The sequence below is a fragment of the Anser cygnoides genome, chromosome 4 (genome assembly GCF_040182565.1).
Source record: "Anser cygnoides isolate HZ-2024a breed goose chromosome 4, Taihu_goose_T2T_genome, whole genome shotgun sequence".
Taxonomy (NCBI): domain Eukaryota; kingdom Metazoa; phylum Chordata; class Aves; order Anseriformes; family Anatidae; genus Anser; species Anser cygnoides.
Window position 1 is genome coordinate 50,864,868 of NC_089876.1, and position 23,392 is coordinate 50,888,259.

Consider the following 23,392-nt stretch of genomic DNA (forward strand, 5'->3'; position numbering starts at 1 on the left):
TTAATACTAAGAACTAAGCTGTAATATATTGTTGCTAAAAAACATTCCCCTGTATTCCAATTTCTCTATGATTTTATTAAGCTAAAAAATAAATGATGAATACATTCACCTTTAGGATTTTTCTCCTGTTGCTGGAAGCATTTACTCTCTGTACCGTTCTTACTATACCCATACACAAAATGCAAACACAGAGCTCATCCCAACACAGAGAGAGCTCTTAAATAATTCCACTCTGTGCAGGTATGAATATGTAGTTTCTTTCCAGAGGTGAGCAATACCTCACCTGTTTTTGCTTCCACATCATCTTCTAGCCTGCCAATTCTCTCAGGAGACACTTTGTAGACCTTTTTTGAATTATCTCTTTGCTTAGCCTGTTTGTTTGCTTTTTATGTTTATAGACTGTTAATCCAGTATATTGTCACATGGTCTACCTATTAAAAGTACATAAATCCAGTCAATTCTAGTAATTTTAATTTTCTCTTTTAGCTTTGGATTTCTGATCACCACTGCAAACTGACTTCAAACTAGGTATGCTGTGAGTCTGCAAAAATTCCATACTGGAGTGTGTTCCAGCTGTTATAAGCACTGAAGAAACACAATGGGCTGGCCCTAACAGCCAAGCTCCCACCCGACTGCTCACTCACTCCCCCTCTCAGCAGGGCAGGGGGGTGAAAATAGGAGGAATGAAACAGCATGTGGATTAAGACTGTTTATGTATTACCACTGTGGGCTAAAACAGACTCAACCTGGGAAAATTTAGCTTAATTTATTGCCAATTAAAATTAATAATAATAATTACTAACTTGGGCTGTGGGAAACACAAAGGTGAACATTATTAAAACAACAGCTTTCCTCTCCCCCTTTTCCAGCTTTATTCCCAAGCCCTTTACCCATTCCAAGTGGCACAGGAGGTTGGGGGTGTTACAGTCAGTACACAGCATTTTGTCTTTGCCACTGGTGCACCCACTGCAGAAAGCTTCTGTTTTTTGAATTTTCATACTCAAAATGTTTGTATCAAGCTTGGAAAACCACTTGCTCTTTTCATGTTGGCAAATACAGTCAAGTGAACGTTTCAGTTTGAAACTGAGTTGTTAGCTTCATCATCACCATTCATCATTTTCCTTTTTTTCTACATGTCCAGATGCGCGCTCCTGTTTCTAGCTCTACAGCTCATGCCATATATCATACTTAGATGTGATTAGTAAGAACTGCAAATCATTACTTATGACCATCATGAATATTTACAGAAAGCTAACAAATAACACAGAATGGAGCTTGTGAGCATGGGTAGGACACTTTTGAATGCCAATCATATTATTAATACCTAATTAACAAAAGCAACAAGAATATAAACTGAGAAATTTCCACAGCATGCTGGATTTATCCTAAGCCTCTCAAATGACTTAAAGCTACCATTCAAGCAAGGTGACCTTTGAAACCATTGTAAGGAAGTTCAATTTACAAACAAATCTGATTGCTTGTAAACAGCAAGAAAAACAAAACAAAGGTGATGTGCATGTACAAATGCCACTTCGGAAACAGAACAAAGCATTCATAAATAAATAAAACAAGTATTTGATTGTGGTGTTACTCCACACATGTAAGAGTTGCAGCGATCTCAGACAGACATACTCATACAACCCCATGGTTGTCCACATGTATAATTTTGGTAATGTGAAATGGCGCAAGGAAATTAAACATACCTACAGGCAAACAAAATACAGCTGAATGATTGTTTTGAGAGTTCTGTCAGAAAAAAAAATATATTATTTTTGTCACATTTTGTATTTTTCTCCATATTTAGAGGTTATGGCAAAGTTAAGGGGCAGATATTTGCCTTGCTAAAAAAAGATTTCTAAGTTACTGACATTCACTAATGATTCCTTGAGAAGTACCTTTGCTGAATACTTGGAGGAATGATTAAAACAACCAATTTTGTAGTAAGAGCTATATTATGGTAAAAATACATTTTTATTCAATTATCAGAATATAAAGTTATTACAATGATCTGTTTGTGTTAAATAAGTACGCAATTCTTAAAATGTTAATTTTATAGATTCTTTTTTCTCTTAGATGTTTGAAGGCTGCATAATGCTGAATGTATAATACTGTCTGCATTTTGGGCTGTGATTGTCTTCATACGATTCTATTGCTGTACTTATTCCTTTATATGATTAGTATGTGAAATGTTTTCCCTGTACTTAACACCAAGGGTTTGAATACAAAGTAAAGTAAAAACAAAGTTTGGCAAGCATTTTATTTCCATTTTTTTTATCTACACTCATATGACTAAAAACATCATAGGTAAGGAACTTGTTAAATATCACATAGAATCACAGAATATCCTGACTTGGAAGGAACCTACAAGGATCACCAACTCCTGGCTCTGCATAGGACCACCCAAAAATCAGACCATGTGTCTGAGAGCTTTGTGCAAATGCTTCCTGAACTCCAGCAGGCTTGGGGCCTGGACTGCTGCCCTGGGTAGCCTGTCCCCATGCCCGACCACCCTCTTGGTGCAGAACCTTTTCCTCACACCCAGCGTGACCCTCCCCTGTCCCAGCTCCATGCCATTCCCTCAGGTCCTGTCGCTGTCCCCAGCGAGCAGAGATCAGCACCTGCCCCTTGGCTCCCCTCGTGAGGGAGCTGCAGGCCGCCATGAGGCCTCCCCTCAGCCTGCTCTGGGCTGAGCAAACTAAGGGACTTCAGCAGCTCCTCATATGCCTTCCCCTCTAGACCCTTCACTGTCTTCTTAACCCGCTTAGATGATCACTAATAATTTTACATCCTTCTTATACTTTGGCACCCAAAACTGCACACAGTACTTGAGGAGAGGCCACGCCAGCGCAGAGCGGAACAACTTCTTACCTTGACCAGATAGCAATGCTGTGCTTGATGCACCCAAGGGTGCAGCTGGCCCTCCTGACTGCCAGGGCACACTGTTGACTCATATTCAACGTGCTGTCAAACCCCGAGTCTGTATGTATACCCAGGGTTGCCCCTTCCCAGGTGCAGAATGGGGCACTCGCTCTTGTTATACTTCACATAGTTAGTGATTTCTTAGCTCTCTGCGAGGCCTCTCTACCCTCGATGGAGTCAACAGCTCTTCCTAATTTAGTGCCATCTGCAAATTTACTTACCATACCTTCAAGTCCTACATCCAAGTCATTTATGAAAATATTAAAGAGGACTGGCCCCAAAATGGAGCCTTTGGGAACCCCACTAGTAACTGGCCTATGTAAGCCCATTTACTGATGTGAGCCCAACCCATCAGCCAATTGTTCACTCTTGATCACTTCTCAATTCTTCAAGAAAATATTTTATAGCAAGCTGTTAAAGAGAGCTTTCTTTTACTTACATTGATATCTTCCAAATCCAAATTATTCAGAATGACGTTGTTCCTCTTCCAGATGATGGGAGGTCTCAGAGTTCCCTGGATGGCACAACTTAAGACAGCACTTTGTCCTACTGTTGCTGCAGTGGTGCTTAGTTTTTGATCTTCTGGCAGACTTAGCTGAACTACCTCTGCAAAAGATATATTGTTTTCAAGGTTAATTTGTTTGCAGTTTCATAAGGTTAATTAGTATGCAGCTTTTGTACACTGGTAATTTAAGGATTTTAATTGCAATCAAAGTAAAAAGAACTTCCGACAACCACAGGAAGTTCAGAGTACTTCAACTAAAGGTCAGCAAGACATTTCAATGAAATTGACTGACAAGCATCACCATATAAAGAGAGAAACATTTAACATGAAAATGAATTTCAGAGGTAAGACTATCTAAAATTAGACAACAGAAGTTATTTAACAGTAAGGCCAATGAAACATAGTAGCTATCATCTTCATTTGACTAATATGGCAATAATGCTGTAAGAGTAATTCATTTTCAGAAAAGAATATTATGGAACTCAGTGTAGAAATATGCAAGACTGAGATGAAAATGGACAAAAAAAGTGAATTCTGCTTTCAGTATACAGAAATAAGGTATGAGCCTTCTTCCCTAGTATGCCTTTTTTTTTTTTTTTTTTTTGGCGGGGGTAGTGGGGGGGAAGGGTTCCTTGATATTAGTGAAAGCACAATTTCCTGATTAAAGTGATGTTATTAATTTCTTCCATTTCGGTCTCAGAAGATTATGCATTAGTCATAGTTCAAACACATTAGTTTATGTCATTTTTAAAACACAGCATTAAAATAATTTCTACACTTCTCCAGTCAAAAATGATTTCTTTTACAATATCTGGAGAAATACTGAGCCAGAATAATAAATATTTGTATACTTGAATAAATCTTTCCTAAATACAGGAAGTAAAAAAAAAACAGTGCACTTTACAGCATCAATTTGAAACTGCTGTGTCTGCCAAGTGGCAGCAGCAACAACCAGGATGGAACAGAGCACCAAACAGAAGAGCACAACACTGAGTAATGGTTGGAGGCAAATGTGAACTAAATGCATCACTTCCTCTGAAGTCATCTACATCCACAAATATTCACTACTTTTTGCATTTCCTGTGCAACACACAGTACAAATTGCTAGTGCCAATAAGCTATTTCACAAGGTTCGGTTTATTTATTTAGTATTACCGAAAATACCCTAATGTAAAATATCTGTAAATTAATAAATGTAAAGGATTCACTTTTAAAAGTGTGTCACAGGTTGTGTCGTGGTTTGTTTTTCCTAAAATAGACAAATTACTAACACATTTAGAAGCAAAACCATAAAGTATAGATGCAAACAATCATGTTCTATATGTGTAAGAGAAAATTCAATCCATATCAGAAATCTGAAGAGCAAGAATTATTTTTATATTTATAGATATTCTTTGAATCATGATGAAATATTTGCTCTTGGTAAGTAACCAGCATTTCTAAAACTAACACCAGTGCAGCAAATTCAAACTCTCGTGGGAATGAAGACAATTTACTGTATAGTATTAGAAATACCCGGGGGGGGAAAAAAAAAAAGTGTAATTTTAATACAAAATAGATTTTGTATGTAAAAAAAAAAAATAAAAAAAAAAGGTCTCCATGAAATAAAATTCAGTACAAATAAATATGTTGTTAAAAACAGAGTACTCAGTCTTTAAAAGAGAATCATTTTAAGGAAATCTTTGCCATACAATTTTAGAATAAAGCTATTTGATGAAAAAGCAAGTAAGTAAACTACTATCAGTAGAGAACTACTCTCAATTCTTTCAACTTTACACTGTATCAAAAGTAAATCTTCCACCGTTTATCATTGCCTCTGGTATTTCATACTGCAAGAAATATGCATGGCCCCAGTAACTACTTTTGCTCCATAGCAAAAACTGAAAACAAAATAACAGAAAAAATAAGAAGAAAAAAAGAAATTATGTGAACACCCATGCTCATTTCTACCCAAGAAAGAAAAAAAAAATCTCATTTTTCTGGTTAACCAAAAGCTGGTAACTACTCAACTTTTAAAATGACCTTTTAAAAATTCAAGCATGTGTGATCCAGGCCTTGAAAATTTCTCCAGTAACAAGTATAGTACACAGGCCTGATATTAATATAAGGATGCTTCACTTTTATGTTCCACAACTCACTTGGTAACTTAGAGAAAAAAAGAGAGAGTGATAAATATTAGTTTGATGATGCTGTATACTCTTCCTTCTTGTGCAATTGCCTAGATGTAAAGCTAAACAGCTAAGAGTTGTCCTTTCATTTGTGGTGTACCTGATTAAATGCAGCACGATAAAGTTTTACGTTTGTAAGGAGAGAGAGAGAGGGAGAGAGGGAGAGAGGGAGAGAGGGAGAGAGGGAGAGAGGGAGAGAGGGAGAGAGGGAGAGAGGGAGAGAGGGAGAGAGGGAGAGAGGGAGAGAGGGAGAGAGGGAGAGAGGGAGAGAGGGAGAGAGGGAGAGAGGGAGAGAGGGAGAGAGGGAGAGAGGGAGAGAGGGAGAGAGGGAGAGAGGGAGAGAGAGAGAGAGAGAGAGAGAGAGAGAGAGAGAGAGTCTGTGTCTGTGTGTGTGAGAGAGAGAGAGAGAGAGAGAGAGAGAGAGAGAGAGAGAGAGAGAGAGACCAATGTATTTGGTCCAATATGTGAGACCTATATAGGAGTTGAAGATCATCCACACAGAAATGTTTTTACTTCATGCTAAAGCACAAAAATAAATAAATAAATAAATGAAATCAACCTTTCATTTTTTAAATACACTACAAAAGGCATCACGTACCTATTCTCTTTTAATTAGAAAATTACTTTCATATAAAAAAGACATTAATCTTTCCATTACAGCAAAGCAGCAGCCTATAAGCAAGCTAAGATCCATTATTAGTTCCATTTAGCCATAAAAGCAATACTTTGTAATTAACACAATTAAAAAGACAGTATAGTTTAATGTTTTTTTTTTTTCATGCATCAGAGAACTATTTCAATAGCTTCAGGAAAGAAAGTTTTGTTCTTCCATAACTGAGCTCAATGATCAATTTTTGTGTGACTAAAAATATTAATATTCAATTTAGATAAAAAATACCTTATTTTTTCTTTTCCAGAAATAACGTTTTATGACTCAAAAACTCTAGTGACACTGCCCACCAGACATACATAAACGCAATTGACTCATTTTTTTCTTTGTAACTGCATGCATTATCTGCCACCATTTGTCAAACCACGTAAAAGGGAATGTACAAATTAAGTTGAATATAGTAATATTTACTGTAGTTTTTAAAATTTACTGCATTCACCAGAAACATTTCAGCTCCTATGTTATAGGAGATGGTTCTTCAGAGATTATCACCCAGACTTCTTGAAACATACCCAACATGAATACTGAATGATTCAAAACTTCTGACAAATTCAGTGTGCAAAAATCTCAAAAGGTATGTTAATATTATGACACTCAATTTATAAAGGAGTAATTATCTGTGTTTTCCAAAGCCAATACTTAATTTAACATAGTCATTAAATAATTATCATAAAACTAGCTTACGCTATAGGCCACACTATGAAAAATGCTAACCTTCATATGATAAATTCAGCTACCTAAATTCTACAAAATTTCAAAGTCTTTTTTCAGTTAACTCTAGTATTACTATGGATGCCTGTATACAGAAGGCCAGTACCTATTATAGAAATGCTTATCTTTTTCAATTTGAATGCAACTGTAGAAAAGGGAACATTTAACAAATGCAAAACTTAGCATTTGCTGCCTTAATGAAGACAGTATTCTGAAATTAAAATAGAGCCATTACTGTACTATTTTGTTAACTTTTTTTTTTTTTTTTAACAACCTTTTATATACCAGTATTAATAGCCTTGCACACATTGCAACAGTCTGGAAAACCATGCTCACCATAAAAAAAAAAAAAAAAAGAGAGAGAGAACACTAGTTTTGCTAGAGGAATTCCCTAAAAAGTATTTAAATAATTATCAATCTTCCATACAATATTTTTGTATTCCATTTGTAACTTCTATCACATGCCTATATTGCAGTAAAACAACCTGAATGCATTAATTTCTTAAAATTAAGCATGATTGTCCCACCTGGACACAGTCAAATCACCTGTGTTACGTATTTGTTAACAGCTGTGGGGAAAAAAAAAACACTAATAAATGCACTGGGAGCACCAATTTCCCTAAAAATACTGAGCAACAGTTAAGTAAAAACTTTGTATATAATTATGTGTATTTAAAATGATTTTTATAGTAACATTATTGGTAAAATTGAAGTAACACTTTTTATATATTCTAAAGACAAAATATATTTGCTCCTCATTAAGGGAGAAAGGGAGAAAGAGGGAGAAAGGAAAGCCCAACCCAAAAAAAACCTATGCCCACAGAACAGCACCTGAAGCAGAGTTCCTTGACAGTTAATTCCCTGAAAATCACTGTCCTTGAACTGGCTACAGGCAGGGTGGAAGAGGCACACACTGGTGGAAGTATGGGGTAGAAGTGTGGAAAGCGTTCTCAGGTACACAAGGCAGCACCTCTTGGAGCCCAAGCTCCATGACACTCATTTGCAAACAGAAAAGATAGGTCCTGGAACTAAATAATGCATTTACCATCTCTTTTCTCCTCCCTGAAAGAAATAAACCTGGTTCTAAAAGCAAGGTTTTTTTTGTTTTGTTTTGTTTTGGCCAGAGGCTGAAGCCATGGCACTGGGAGATATCACCTGCTAGGATAATTCCTAGCTTTCTCTCTATGTCACCCTTGTAAATTAAATTAAAATGTATCTGCTGAGACTATACTTCAAACAATTAAATGAAAAAGCAGAGCAAATATTTAGAAAAATTGGAAATTGAATGAATTTAATCTAGTAATATCAAAACCAATCAAACAAAAAAAAGATATTGTTGGTTATGGAACAGTAATATTAAATTTAAGTAGGTAGTAGGTTTTAGCTTATAGCATGCTGTTATCAAACAGAAGTGTGAATGCTCTACTATGGTATACCATATTAATGAATTTGCTAGCATCTCCTCCAAATACAGTATCAGTCTGATAAACATCCTGAGTTCTTAACCACAAAAATTACTGGATAAGTTCTCCTAGATAAAACGGAGAAAGGCAAACAAAAAATGGAAGAAGCCCATTTAGATAAAACCTAGAGGTATAGTTAGGGTGTGAACAACAGAATAAGTTATAGACAGCTGTGTAAAAAAAAACTGGTTGGAAGATAAAATATATGGTTATTAAAGATGACAAAAATAGTGAAAGCAGAGTAAATGCTAACTGCTGGGAGGACATTCTAAAACATTAAAACTGACTAGGTAAAAAAGAGCTCCTTACTGAAGGTTGGGAAATGTAGCAGCCATGGGATTTGTCAAAGCCTTTTAACCATCCTGCTGACTCCCTTACCCTTCATTCGGCTAAATGATACTGAGTCAAATTCTTCTGCTTACTCCCATTATTTATTTCATTATTAAAGCTGTCGCTGTATGTGATTCAGCTTGAATTCATTCATCTCAAAAATCTATGACATAGAACTGTATTTTGGATGAAAAATGTGCAATATATTAACTAACTCATATATTTTCTTTAAAGATTTCAGTCAATACATCTGTAGAACGCATTTACCATTTTCACATTGACCTCATCTGGTTTCTCATAGTCACCCTGTGATTGACTGGTCTACACAACTTTCTCCTATTCTACTGTTTCTAATAGATGAATTCTCAGCTGGAAATATAACTTCTTACTATTAAGCAAGTATAAGGTCTTGTACCTTGTAACATTACATTTCAACTCATTTTTACTGCATCAGGCTTCAGTGTTTTTCAATCCCTCTACTATAGCAACCCAACATATCTCTGTAATTTTCTCTTTAATGTGTTGTTCACTTATTTACTGGTCACTGGAGAAACTTCACTAATAACTCCTTCTCAAAGTGATATTTTCCTGTTCCACTGAACCTGTTTTACCTCCTTTTTAGCCAGTTCCTTATTCATTTCATGATTTCTCTACTGTATATGATATACATCATATCAAATGCTTTACTGAAAATGATCAGAGTATTTCATTTCTCATTACTTCTTCAGTTATCTAGAATCTTTGTTACAGACCTACTTTTGTTTGTCCCTCAGTTAGAAATAAATCAATTTCAGATCAGTTGATATTTTTTCTCATATAAGTATCTTTCTGATATCTTTCTAAAGTATCTTCAGAACTTACTGAAACCAAACACAAAATAGTATCATGTCTTTGAAAATTAGCAAACAAACTAGTCAATTAAATCTCCTTTTTTTTGAAATTATTTTGTTCTGCAATGTCATATTGAGATATATGTATCACTACTATATATATCGTTACCGTTGTTTTTAAGCTTAAGGTATTTGTCTAAATCTCTTATACATGTCCAATAGTTTTTTTGTAAGATACAGACAGTGCATTCAAACAAATGAACAACAACAAAAAATATCACCTTGCCATGAATAGCTTACAACCTAAAATACATGAACATATACACAGCGATTGGGTACTCCTGCATACATTTATAAAGCTTTTAGCTCTATATGCAGCTCACCATAGGAAAATTTTCAAAATTTAGTGACTGATATAAGTGAAAGTAACTAAACACAAATAATTCTGAAGATATTACAATATTGCAAAATGATGATCAATTACAATAGAGTAAGTGCTTCCATTTTCTTAATTCACCCAATGTCTAGTAATTAAACTGTGAAAGATAGAAAAAGAGTTTTCAAAGCTAACATTTTACAAAAATATCCTAACAGCAGCAGGGATAAATCAATAGTGGAACCTTACCATTAAGCATTATTTTTTCATGAGTCATACATTTTGGGCTGTCATTTTTTGTTTAAGTTAAGCTACACCAATATTTTTGTAAACCAACATATAAACCAGTATAATTTTATTTTTAAAATACAGAGGAAGTGTAGCAAGAGGAGAAAAAAAGAGTAGCTCTGTAGTGCTTTAATCCACGTTCCTGTTTCCTTACTCCTAAGTACAATGGGCACATAACATGGGAATGGGAACATTCTGATGCTCTAAATTGAGCCTATTTATAAAAAAATAAACTAAAAATCACCTTTTAAAACCAAGCAAAGAAGGTTTTTGTGCATGGACTACAGTAAGCTCTGAACTTAATGGATAGTGTACAAAATCTAGCTTTAAGAGTTCAGAGTGCATGCTTGTAAGGCATTAGTTTTTGCCTTTTGCTTTTCTATAGCTAACTACAAAGTTTGTCTTTTGAAAAAGTAACCTGTAACTACATAGGATACGTACAACTCACTGCTTTTCAAAAGATATAAAAGGTTCTCTTTTGGCTCAGTTTTGTAGAGCCTAAACACCTATAACACACAGCAATTAACATCAATAAGCCCTAAAACCTCCTAGTCTAGACATACCACTTGTACTGGCTGACAAATTTTGAAAAGAATTTGAACAAATGAAAAGTAAAGAGTAAAATAAAATGAGCATGAAATCTGAGACGCAAAATGCTTGCTGTTAGGAATTTTATGACTTTTTTTTTCATTCAACAACAAAAAAATCTAAGTCTGTAGTTGATCAACAAATGAATATAATGAATAAACAGAAAACTCCAAATGAAGGAAGAGTTTTCAATGAACATCAGAATGTGTTAAATCTCTCACTTAACTGTGAAAAATATGAGAATGCTGCCATTTGGCTGTGGCAAGTCTTACCATTTCATTACTCAGTGCCTTGTAATATCTGAAATATAACTACGAAATGTGCCTTTCCCATTTTTGGCATTGATCTCTCAAAATGACATAACAAAAGCTTTTTTCATCAGTGTCATTTTGCTGTTTATTTAAAGCAATTTTAAAATCAGCATGCATTACTATTAACATGTCTAATTTTGTCAGCTCAAAAATTAAATGATCAAAAAGTTTTCCTGTTTTCATAAAGCACAAAATAGTCTTAGCATGCTAGACTGAAGAAAGTATATTGAATTTCCCTTTGCAGTGTAATGAAACTATTTTTACCGTAAACATTTTTTTTCCACAAACATAAACAGGGCAAAACATAGCTCATCCGAAATAAGAATTTTGATAGGCTTTTCAAATTAAGAAAAATACATACATGAACTGATAGGCCAGAATTAAGTCTGTCATAGAATGGCTTGGGTTGGAAGGGAACTTAAAGATCATCTAGTTCCAACCTCCCTCCCTCCCCCCCCCCCCCCCCCCCCCCCCCCCCCCATAGGCAGGGATGCCACCCACTAGATCAGGCTGGCCAAGGCCCCATCCAGCCTGACCTTGAACACCTCCAGGGATGGGGCATCCACAACTTCTCTGGGTAACCTGTTCCAGTGCCTCACTACCCTTACAGTGAATAATTTCCTCCTAATGTCTAATCTAAATATATCCTCTTTTAGGTTAAGACTAAAGACATTCCCCCTTGTCCTATTATTATTGACCCAAATAAAGAGTTCTCCTTTTGAAAGGCTGCAATGAGGTGTCCTGGTAACCTTTTCTCCTCCTTTCTTCAAAAAAGTAATTTTACTATTAAAAAAAAATAATTTCCATTTAATAAACTTCTTTGTCCATCCATTCAACACAAACAATGCAGCACAGAATCAGCATAGCACAGAACACTGATGACCCTGAATTCTTGCAAGAGTTTATAGCACCCAACTCAAATTAAACCACAAGACAGAATCCAGCTGTTAATGAGATGAATGAGATGTAGTTTTCCAATACATTCTAAACTTAGTAATTATATTTATATAATAAATCGTATTATTGTATATAATATATAATAAATAATATATATTGTATTAATTACTCATATGTCAAAACAAATTTAGACAAATACTTTTTTTTTTTTAAGGACAGCAGTGAATATACACTGTTCTATGCTAATTTTTCTACAGACAAACTAATTTCTTTCATAATGACAGGTTTGTTTTCCAAAGCAAATGAGACAAATGAAGGGGAGCTTACAATATCACATACAGACAGGTTCAAGACTGCAGATTTATTTTCTGATTTGAATTTGTTGTAAACAAGTTATTCACATATTTAGTAGAATGTTTCAGCTTGAGAAGTAACAGAAGATAGCCCACGAGTAGCTGTTCTCTAGGTCTTACGTCAGCAAAGGAGTCTTTTTAAAAAGTTCCTGATTCATTAAATTAGATCCAAAATACCTTATCCCAGCTCTTTGGGGGAAAAAAAAAAAAAAGAGTAACAACAACAGAAATCCAAAAAACAAACAGAAATCAAAAAAAGCAATATGATATTAATATCATATTATAAGCCTAAAAAATTCTCCTAAAATTCTCCTAAATCCACAGCCACACATATAGGATTATGTGATAGTTCAAAGGCCTCTAGTATCATTACTAAGTGCTTACGGCAACAAGAGAAGACAAGAAAAGGATGATAGCATAACAATTAATCATTTAATTTCCAAGTAGCACAGTCCCAATACAATACACAATACCACAGTGGCCTTTTCATTTTAAGTTAAAGCCTATGCTTTGTTCTTTGTGTCATTAGCTTAAGCATGAAACATGATAGTTAGAATAGTCTTTGGAGGTATTGATTCCAGCAAAAAATACTGACCCTAAAGAAAGTGAGGTGGTGAAAATATTCAAGATCATGATGGTCAACCATTTTTAACTAATAAAGAACTTAATGGAAAAAATATTCAAAATACTTTATTTATTTTATTTTAACACCACTAACGGAATGGAAAGTAATCTGATCTTGTGGCAGGGTAGTTTCAATCTGGCTAGGATTTGCTTCATTTTTATTTATTTTTTAACCATAAACAAACATGAAAAGCCACAGTCAGTTCCCGTATCAAAGGCCTGTGGTCCTTGGTATTTACGGGAGCTTTGAACATTGAGGAAGAAATACAAATGTTTAAACTTCACACTTTACTTAAATGATTTTTACTCATTACATCCGTTGAATCAAACTACTCCTTGAGACCTTGTGTTCCTCCCAAGTCTGCAAAGCCTACACAGACTCAAATTATAAATGAGTGCCACAAGGACTATAATGATTCACTTAAGTCTTCATAAAAATCAATAAAACATATACTCGCACTCGTTCTGCAGGGCACTAGAATCATTAAAAAGTAGTTCGGAAGCATCGTTCATGGAAGTATGAGGAGTCGATTATTTAAGATTCCCTTGTCATTGTATACAGAAATGCAGACGTTTCTGTGTATCTGTGGGCTGCACCTCTCTCAATGCATCATGCTAGATCAAGAATTGCCAGAAATGCGATGTTAGCAGCACTGATGGACAACCTGTCTGTCACATATATTCATTGGGTTTCTCAGGTAACTACTCTATCACGGTTACCTTGAATCAGTACCTGAAACAGACCATTGAAGAACCGTTTTGAGAAGAGAAAATATATGAAATAAGATAATTGAAACGATATATCATTTAAATCTATGAAAAACTGCATGAAAAAAAAAACCAGAAAATACATATATATATATTATGTAGAGAGAGATTATATTTTGCCAGGAATGTCAGGTAAACTGAAAATGTCCAGAAACAGTATCATTACTGTTCACTAAGAATATTTACAATAGTACAGATAAAGGGTTCATCCTACAGGCTGTCTGGTTATGAGAGTCCCTGGAATCTACAAGATGCCATACAATACTTACGAGAATTTTTTTTTCAGCCTAGAGGAAAACACAGGCCAGGAAAGCCAGCTCATGAGTCCCTTGGCTTCAATGTCTTCTGCAGCACGGGAAACCAGTAATCTAACCATAGCACTGACAGTGTTTGCCATAGGCTATTTATTAGGGATTAAGATTTGAGTATCCTGACTGAAAGACTAGTTCTTCCCTGTTACGAAGAAGAATGGAATTCGAACTTTTATGAATTTCCATCTCCTAGAAGAGACAGTGAATGAACTGGTAAAAAATAAATCTCTCTCCCTTCTGCCTCTACTATCATCTCGCCAGACTGAAACTGCCTCTCCAGCCTTAACATCTCCTCTCAATATGTTCTGTAACTGATTTTCTGCATCATTCAATGAATCCTGAGGGAAATTTCTAAGTGTGATGGGTTAGAATTTGATCCGATGCATGTTACTGGAATTGCTGATCTGAAACTAGTCAGATACGGTATCTCAGGTTTATGTATATACATAAACTTTCAACTTTTATAGTCTACATACTCAAAGTTACACAACAATCTACTTCTAGCCTATAAAGCTGTAGCAAATGTTAATTTTAAAGTTCGCTGGGAAGAGAATCTCAGAGTAAATGAAGCAGTAATTTCCTAATAACCTATTGCCATTTCCAGACTTCCATACCATTTGGGTATATCAAAAGGTATAATTTAGGATTGGTAAAATATGATTAAAATAGCTGTACTCTAAAAACATTTCCAAAAGCAACAGAAACCGTGACAGTCCAGAAAAATATGATCAACATTCTTACCTGGAATGCCACATCACTGTCAAAGAAAATATGCCCTTCAGGATGCCTAGGTAATGAGTTATTCCAATCATACCTGTCATGATATGTGATATGACACCTACAGCTAAGACATCTTACTTGTCCAATTATTTGTGTGGACATACATATTCACCATGCATCCATAACATTGCAATGGTGAGAAGGGTATCTGACAAAGGAAGATTTTCAAAAGAGCAAACTACAACACAAAAGAGAAAAGAAGCATATAAAAGATATTAGCAGAAAAAATCTGGAGGTAGAAATATTAATGCAACAATACAGAACACAGATTGGAACAGTACATTTGCTTTCCCTAAAAAAAAAAAAAAAAAATTATATTGTATGCAATGAAAATTTTCCTAACATTAAAATTAAAAATAAAAAAATATAAAACATTTACGAGTGAATAAAAATTTCCTAAATACTTTTACATTCACTTTCAGGTGGGTTTTAACAATCAAGAAGGGAGAAAAAAATATATACAATATCATGGTACATCCTGTTTCTTTGTGGGAGGGAGGTTGTTCACCTTTATGAAATATAATGCACAATTCCCAAAACATCTCTCTGATTTTCCTTAAGATTTCACATTACAATCAGTTTCCTTATTCACATCATCAATTCTCTGAACAGCTTCAGTTTGGTACTTCTGTGCATCCTGCAACTTCAATGGTTTTCATTAACTCTTTCATGACATGGTCCTGTTCACTGGAAATTATCTACAGCAGAAATATATATTTGAAAATATTTTTTAAAGATTGTAGGTTCTGGAAATTCTGAATATTGTAGTAATTGAACCTATGGAAGAAGGGTAAAGAAAGGATGCATTCACTTACTACAGTCATTGCAAATACATGCTTACTTCATTGGTCTTGTAAAAATAGGGAAGTGTACTTACAGCCCCAAGCTGTGAATGCCATGAATCTTTCATCAGGGGCATATATGCAATTGTACAGATACTACTTTCTTTAAAAGATGATTCATTTTAATTATTAGGGCAGAAAATGTCCAAGGGTTTTTGTTTTTGTTTTGTTGTTTGTTTGCTTTGTATTCTTTGCTTTGCATTGTTTTCCAAAACAAAAATATTGAAAATGTTGCATTTTCTCATTTGACTTTTGGATTAGTTATACATTTAGTAGTTTCTTCCCAGTTTTGGAATGTAGACAGAAACAAATAGAAAAAATGGATCATTCTGCTCAGTGCATCTCTGCTGCACCATAATCCATATTGGATGGCAACACCAATTCCAGAGACAAATGAGGAAACAATTCAATGGGGCCAGATCAAGCTACAAACTCTCAGAGCAGGGCTGTACTTGCAGCTGTGAGAAGACGAAGCAGAGCTTCTGAATAGACCAACCAACCAAAGTCAAATTTATCAAGGTAGATAAAAATCTTAAAACCAGGATATTTTTCCCCAGGGAAATGCTTTGAAAAATGCCTATTATTTGATGCAATCTGTTCCACTCAAAAGACAAAAAGATTGCTTTTCAATAATACCTGCAAAACACGTCTCTTCAGGAAAAAAGAACCTGTGAAGATGATACCTTGTAGAAAGCCAAAAAGGAGGCTCAAATCCAACAATCTCAGTGTTTCCCTGCTAATCTAAAATCACTCCAAAATATATCCATTCAAATTATCTGCATATGCAAATTTACAGAAGATCCTCACAGGAAACCTAATGAGGAATAAAATCAATAATGATTGATGATAAGCACAATTGTAACTATTTAGCACATCACCAGCACAAAGTCCGCCCAATAACCAGAAATTAGGAATGATAAAAATTGAATGCCATTAAGTTCAGAATAATGTTTTCCATGAAAACAGTGGCATACACAAATATTCATGACTTGTGTGAGACTCACACAACAGAGACTGGTAATGTGTGGATGATTTATATGAAATATAAAATTGTGTAAATATAAAATTACATATATATATTTTTTTTTTTTAAATCACATAACACCAACAAAGTTGTAGGCCACACAGACAGACATAGGCAAGGTTAGACAAAGTGGTTTATCTAACATCTTCATTGCTGACTTGGATGATGGAACAAAACGTACCCTCAAAATACTTGCAGTTGACACCAAATTCAGAGAATCAGGAACCATGCTCCTGCAAGACTGCACACTTCTTTATAAGCAGGAGGAATGGGCTGACAAACCATGACAATCAACAGAGACAAGTAAGAAGTCTTACACTTGGGACACAGTAAGCCCATGCAACAGTACAGGGACTGACTAGACATCAGCTTTGCAGAAAAAGACTCAGGTAGACTTCAAGTTGAACACAAATAAAGAGATTTGGCAAATCGCCGCCAGAGCTCACCTCTATCGTGTGCTGCAATTCTATGGTCCCAGCTATGAAGTCTGTGAGAAACCTGAATTACTAATGACAGTGGTAAGGGTTGCTAAAGGCAGAGGTTATTTAGTTCATGTAGACTAGCCAGATTTCTCAAAAGCTTTTAACAGTTCCTCTCAAGACTTCATCAAGTGTTTTGAAGAGAGAGCTACGTTTTACAAACTCTGCCAGGGTGCCTTTATGTGCCAGTGAGAGTCTAGGAAGCACTCATATTAACATCATAGTACAGACATAATGCTGACATTAAACTGTCCAAAGTGTTCAAGAGGCTTAGGTTCCCAACATGATACTGCTCCTTCTCTGGACAGCATTTTATTTGTTCAAAGTATAGCTCCAGTTCACATCAACTTCATCTCAACTTCATCTTCTTCAACTCAGAACCTGAGCAAATGGTAGTCCTAATCTCAAAATTCATATCCTAAATGTGAGGAACATGCAATCATGTCCAGTTAAATGATTCAGTTAAATTAAATGAACTATTAGTCTGATGCACTATAGTAGTTAGAAACTTTGATGCAACAGCAAAGACAACTGTGACAGTTAAAACCATGTTTGTTTACTCTTAGTTTTCTCTTTTTTTCTTACATCAATTATCTGCCTTATTCCCTGAGCAACTTTCATCATCAATAGTAGAAGCCTTAACAGGCAAAAGTTAGTTTTATGCTATATTTCTGATTCATTCTCCATTCTCCATTCTCTCTGTCAATTAGAGCAGGAACACCAAGGGTTATCTGCAATCATACAATTAAAATTTTCTTCATAATGCAGTAACGAAGGTCAAATGAAGTTGATACAAAGTATTTTTAGTCTCTTAATTAAAGGACTGGAATTATAAATTATATTAAAAGGATGATGATGAAAATTGCACCATGCAGAACTACTGACAGTCCAGTTTATCTGGATTTAGATCTTTAGATAGAGTGTACAAAACCCTAAATCAATCTAAGGAACCATAGACCTCAGAGCTACCATCTTTCTGCAGGTATCATTCACTATTCCTGCACTGGAGCCCACGATTATTTGGTGGCAGCCAAGAGAAAAGAGCTTTAAATTTCAGGTTCTGAGGGAGTATTTGCTATTGCAGACTCTTCTGCATCTTTTTGCTTGGCAAATTTCTTTCTCCTTCCATCCATCACTGCCAAACTGTCTTTTTGTGTGCTTTGATTCTTCAGCTCCTCTTGCCATTAATCCTGTTATTTACCTACTTTCAAGTTCGTGTGAATTAAATCAACTAAAATAAATAGCAATCTCACCTGAATAACACATGATCTCAGGCAAACTTACTAATCAGATCCTCAAAATAGATCCAGTGCTGACTATAAAGCTATCTACAATGCCTTGGTTAGTTAGAAGCAGCAGCCTTTCTGCTGCAGATTGCTGTGCATTAAACCATGCAAGCTACATGTTGCACTGTCCAGATCTCTACTTTTAGCAGAAATAGTTTAAAGCTAGGTTATTTTTAACCAACCTTGTATCCCACAGCATAAATATACAGTATTTCTGCTGATACATTGTCCAAGAGGCAATGAATTTTTTAAAAGCTCCTTATTTCTACAGGATCTTTTAAATCATTGGGAAGCACAGGACATAGTTCCTCAAGTATTATAAAATGTTTTCTTTCCAGTACTCTGCAAAAACTTGGTTTGAATACACAAATTCTGTCATTATAGAAGTTCAGCTGAAGTGTTTGCCATGTTCACACTATATAACCTTTTAAATCCTGACCACACTCTAGGTACTTGATTGGAAAGCAGTCTAGACCACATCAGCACATAAAACCATAAGCAACTGCAAGAAATTCTTCATTACATCCACAGGTTAATATAATACCTCATGGTGCCTTATAATATGAACCATTATCCAGGACCAAACCTGAAATTGTCTGTCAGCAGTCTACACATGAAAACAAAATGGACTTGGTTCTCAGTGAAAATGTGTGAGCAAACTCTTTGGTCAATATTGTGTATTCCAAAGTATCTTACAGTAAATATGATCATAGAGAATATATCCTTATTCGTTTTTTTTTTCAGATTAACAGTTGAAGACTTAACTTGAACCTCAAAACATTCATAAATCCAGACAACCTGCCTGTAATGCAGTCTTGATAAAGGACAGATAAAAAATCATAACACTGTATTATTCAAGGACAGAGAGAAACAGATTTCACAATGAGCTACACTTGTAGGAGTATATTGAAAACTACGTATCTTGCTCTAAATTAATAAGAACATAATTTTGGTAAGACTGGCCAGTAGGAATAATACATAATTTAAAGGGTATACAAGTTCATCATTGCTTATAACATTTTCTGTTTTCCTCTTAAAAACAGATTTCAAAGGAATTGAAGTTGTATGTTAAATATAGATGTCTTAATCTAGATAATATGGAAGTGTTAATTCATTAAAGTAGTGATAATTGGTTTTGACCTTATTTATTGCAGAATATGTTGGTGAATTTGTCTAACCAAAGAAGGCAATTTATGCAAAAATCAATTCCAGCATGCTTGTTGTGTTTGCACATGACTAGTTCAAGCAAAAACATTTTATTTAAATGCTAAGAGTTAGCATAAATATTTTCAAGTAATTTTACTAGTATAGATCCAACTTTAATGCTCCTTACGTTCACTGCAAACACAGATGCTGAACATCAATACTGCATACTTGCAGTTACCTCTAATGAAACATTTAAAATGCAGCAGTTCAATCTACCAAGTATTTCTGGAACTAATCAATAATGAAATGGGAACTTTCAATAGAAGAGCTGACAACCTTGGTAACTCACGGTTTTATGCATGAAGATTTCTGTTTATAAATATAATAATTTGCCAATTTTATTTACTGTGTAGTTCCATTTTACTCTGAAATTTCAAAGCTTCTTTTCCAGAGTGGTAATAGAATTTCAAAGTATTCAAGATCTCTGGATTTATCCAGAGTTTTATAATAGCTCAACTTTGTAAACAATTGCCTCTTTTTCCAGTTCTGTCAGGAGAACGACAGGACAATATTCTAAGACAGTAATTCAGGATCAAATTACCTGAAATACAAAGGGGAGTTAGAAATTCTGAAGCTTAACAGTACTACTATATTTCCTCTGCAAGTAGAGGAGGGCCATGCAGCTGTTATTCAACAGCTCCCTGAAATCTGAGGAGTAGAGTTATGAGGCAACTCCTCACAGAAACCTATAATGTGGAAAAAGCACAGATGGGAGTAGTATGAAACAGATTCTGAAAAATCTGTCAATTGACTGATGTGATTTATGTGTAAAGGGAAAATAAAAGAAACCAGAACTCAAGGTAGGCTATATTACCTGCCCCTAACTTTGGTTATTACCTGAGTACACTTTTAATCCTGTTAAGAGTAATCATCCATGCAAAGGACACAATGTTCTGTTGAATACAGTGGCACATTCTGAGAACAAGAGGGACTCTCTGTATTTCTGTCTTGGCTTTGAGTACCTGCTATGTTTCCTCAGGATCAAAATAAACAACATGCTATGCATATAAGAAGATCAGCACAAAGCTTAAAGAACAAACTAAAGACAGACTGGATTCAGATAGGGTTCTTAGCTCTTCAGTCTTGCGTACTACAGTCCACTCTACCTTCTTCTGATCTACCATTTCACAATGTGCATCAGATCTTGTAATGGGCTGAGAAATTATCTTCTTTTATTTCTCTATTGAAGAATTCTGTTTTCAGATCTTTCATGAAGAAAAATCATCCATGGAATTCCACCTGGATCTCCAATGGAAATCATGTTGAACATTATCAAGGAGAAGGGGTAATAAACTAAGTGATAAAGTTTTCTAAGATAATATTTTTGGAGAACATATAATCAGATAGTTTGGTATGAAACAAAAATTTGCATAAACACCTTACTTATGATACCAGCATGCAAAATTCAGTATATTCAATTCCGTATTCAAAGTACTGAATGCAGGGAAAAAAAACAGACCAACCTTGTTTACACAGAGATGGGCTCTGAACTAGTTATTATTGCTTAGCTAAGAGACCTTGAGAATTTAATTGGTAGTTCTATGAAAACACCTACTCAATCCTGACAATATGACAATAAAAGGAATTATTATGCAAAGATTGGTACCCAAACAGAAAAATATTACTATGCCCCTGTATAAATCTATGTTGACTCTCTTTGCTTTTAGTCGTTTCCTCTGGGGGATAAAGGGGATGGGGGGTGGAAGGGGAGCATAATTAAAAATTGCAGTAAAACATGAAACAAACAAAGAAAAAACACAAAGAAACTAGAATGATTAAAGGTGTGGGAAGCCTTCCATACAAGCACCTATTAAATGTCTGAAATTCTTCAGAATGGAAAAGAGATGACTAAAAATATATGTCAGGAGCTTCAAAAAATCAGTATGTTGGAGACTGAGAATACAGAACAATTGAAGAAGTTCTTGTCACACAAGAACTAAATAAACTAAACAGAAAGTGTGCACAACAAGCAAACAAGCAAAAAAAACCATACTTATTCTAGCCAGAAGTCATTAAACTGAAAGTCTCTGAAACAGAATGTTGTAGATGCTAATTTCACATGGTTCCAAAATGCAATCAAATTTATGAATGAGGCATCCACTAAGAGATATTAAAGATAATCAGTCTCCAAAACAAAAATCACTAGAGATGAGAAAGTATATTAGAAGACTCTTAAATGCTTTTTCTTTTGTTATCTTCCCTAAGCAGACTAAGAGATACCGGACTAGATGGATCTTTGTTGCAACTCAGAAGTTGTTATGGGTATGTTGTTACCTATGGATATTAACTCAGCACTTCATAAGCACAAACAAAACATTTATCTTTGTTTAGCATCAAATATTCCTTAAATAGGGTGTTCAGCAAGGTTTAAAACACTTTAAGTATTCTCTTCAGCAAATACTTCTCCACCATGTGTCTAGGTTGAGAAGAATTATTATTGTAAAGCAAAACAAATTTTTAGAAATGACACTTTTCTCCAATCATTTATTCATGGACGAGTGGCAACCAGATGAATTGTTTGGATCCCTTCCATCTTATGCAATCATTTTCCCAATTCTTACATTAAATAACTACATAAAGAAGCCCCCTCCCTCCCAGTAGGCTTACACTGTTTTGCATCTTTTTATTACATCACATGTAATACTGCGATATGTATACCTCTGCTTGTAGCTTCACAGCCTTTGAAAGGTGCCTTTTTTTTCCACTATGGCCAAAATTGCAATTCACATATAAATCACTTGCTAACCAAATCCTAAACATAGGATTTGATCATCTGAGAGAATGATCTGGTTAGAAAAATTCTTTTAGAATCTACTGACGAGTTAACTGGGGATACAACACAGCCACAGGCATATTTCATTAGTCTGTTTCCTTATTTGCTTTGGTAAAAAACAAGTTTTTCTTTCTTCTTTCCCTGCCCCCCCCCCTTTTTTTTTTATCCCAAGTGTCTAAACTACATTTGGATAATTGCATATACATTTTAAGCCTGTATATGAAACATAACAGCCATGCAACTAAGTAAGGACTCCAGCAATCACAGGCAGCAGAGTTAATGGGATATACTATTTCATCTAATATACACAACCTTCATGTACCTAAATGCTCCTATTGAATTTTGCTTGCATGTACCTCTATAATGAATATATAAATAATTATTATACGAAATTATGCGATGTTTGTTTCTGAGCAGTTTCAAAGCCAGAAATGTTGAGGAGCAAGAAACATCACATGTTAGAATACAATTATCTGAGACTATAAAACCAGCTTAGACAGACTTGATGATTCTTCCCCCCCCCCCACCATACCATGGCCTATATTAATATGGAGTTACACAGTTTAAATTCTGGGGTGCCATGTTCCTTAACTCTATACACACCAAAACACTATCTGCCAGACCTCTTTTATCCAAACACCTTGTGAATGTACTAAAATAACTGACATTAGCTAACGTGTACTAGCAACTGTTCAAAGTAGACTACTAAGACTTTTATAAAATGGAAAAATTAGATAGTAAACTTCAAAGAGTGTCTTACTGCAGCAGTAAACTGCATAACAACGTATGAAAATACACTATGGAAGCATAACTTTAAAGAGAAAAAAACAATACTCTAAAGCTATGGAAGAATACTATAGTAAAACTTTAAATTGTGCTATTATGTTTTG

The 23,392-nt window shown here is 34.9% G+C and overlaps 1 protein-coding gene across 4 annotated transcripts in view; it reads right to left on the reverse strand.

The window, feature by feature from the left end:
- FSTL5 (follistatin like 5) overlaps positions 1-23,392 on the reverse strand; it is a 333,504-nt gene that overhangs the window by 80,546 nt on the left and 229,566 nt on the right. For all 4 annotated transcript variants that reach the window (XM_066996114.1, XM_048076153.2, XM_048076152.2 and 1 more), the window contains one exon: positions 3,359-3,525. In XM_066996114.1, the coding sequence (XP_066852215.1) occupies positions 3,359-3,525 (167 nt within the window). The remainder of the gene's footprint in view (positions 1-3,358; positions 3,526-23,392) is intronic.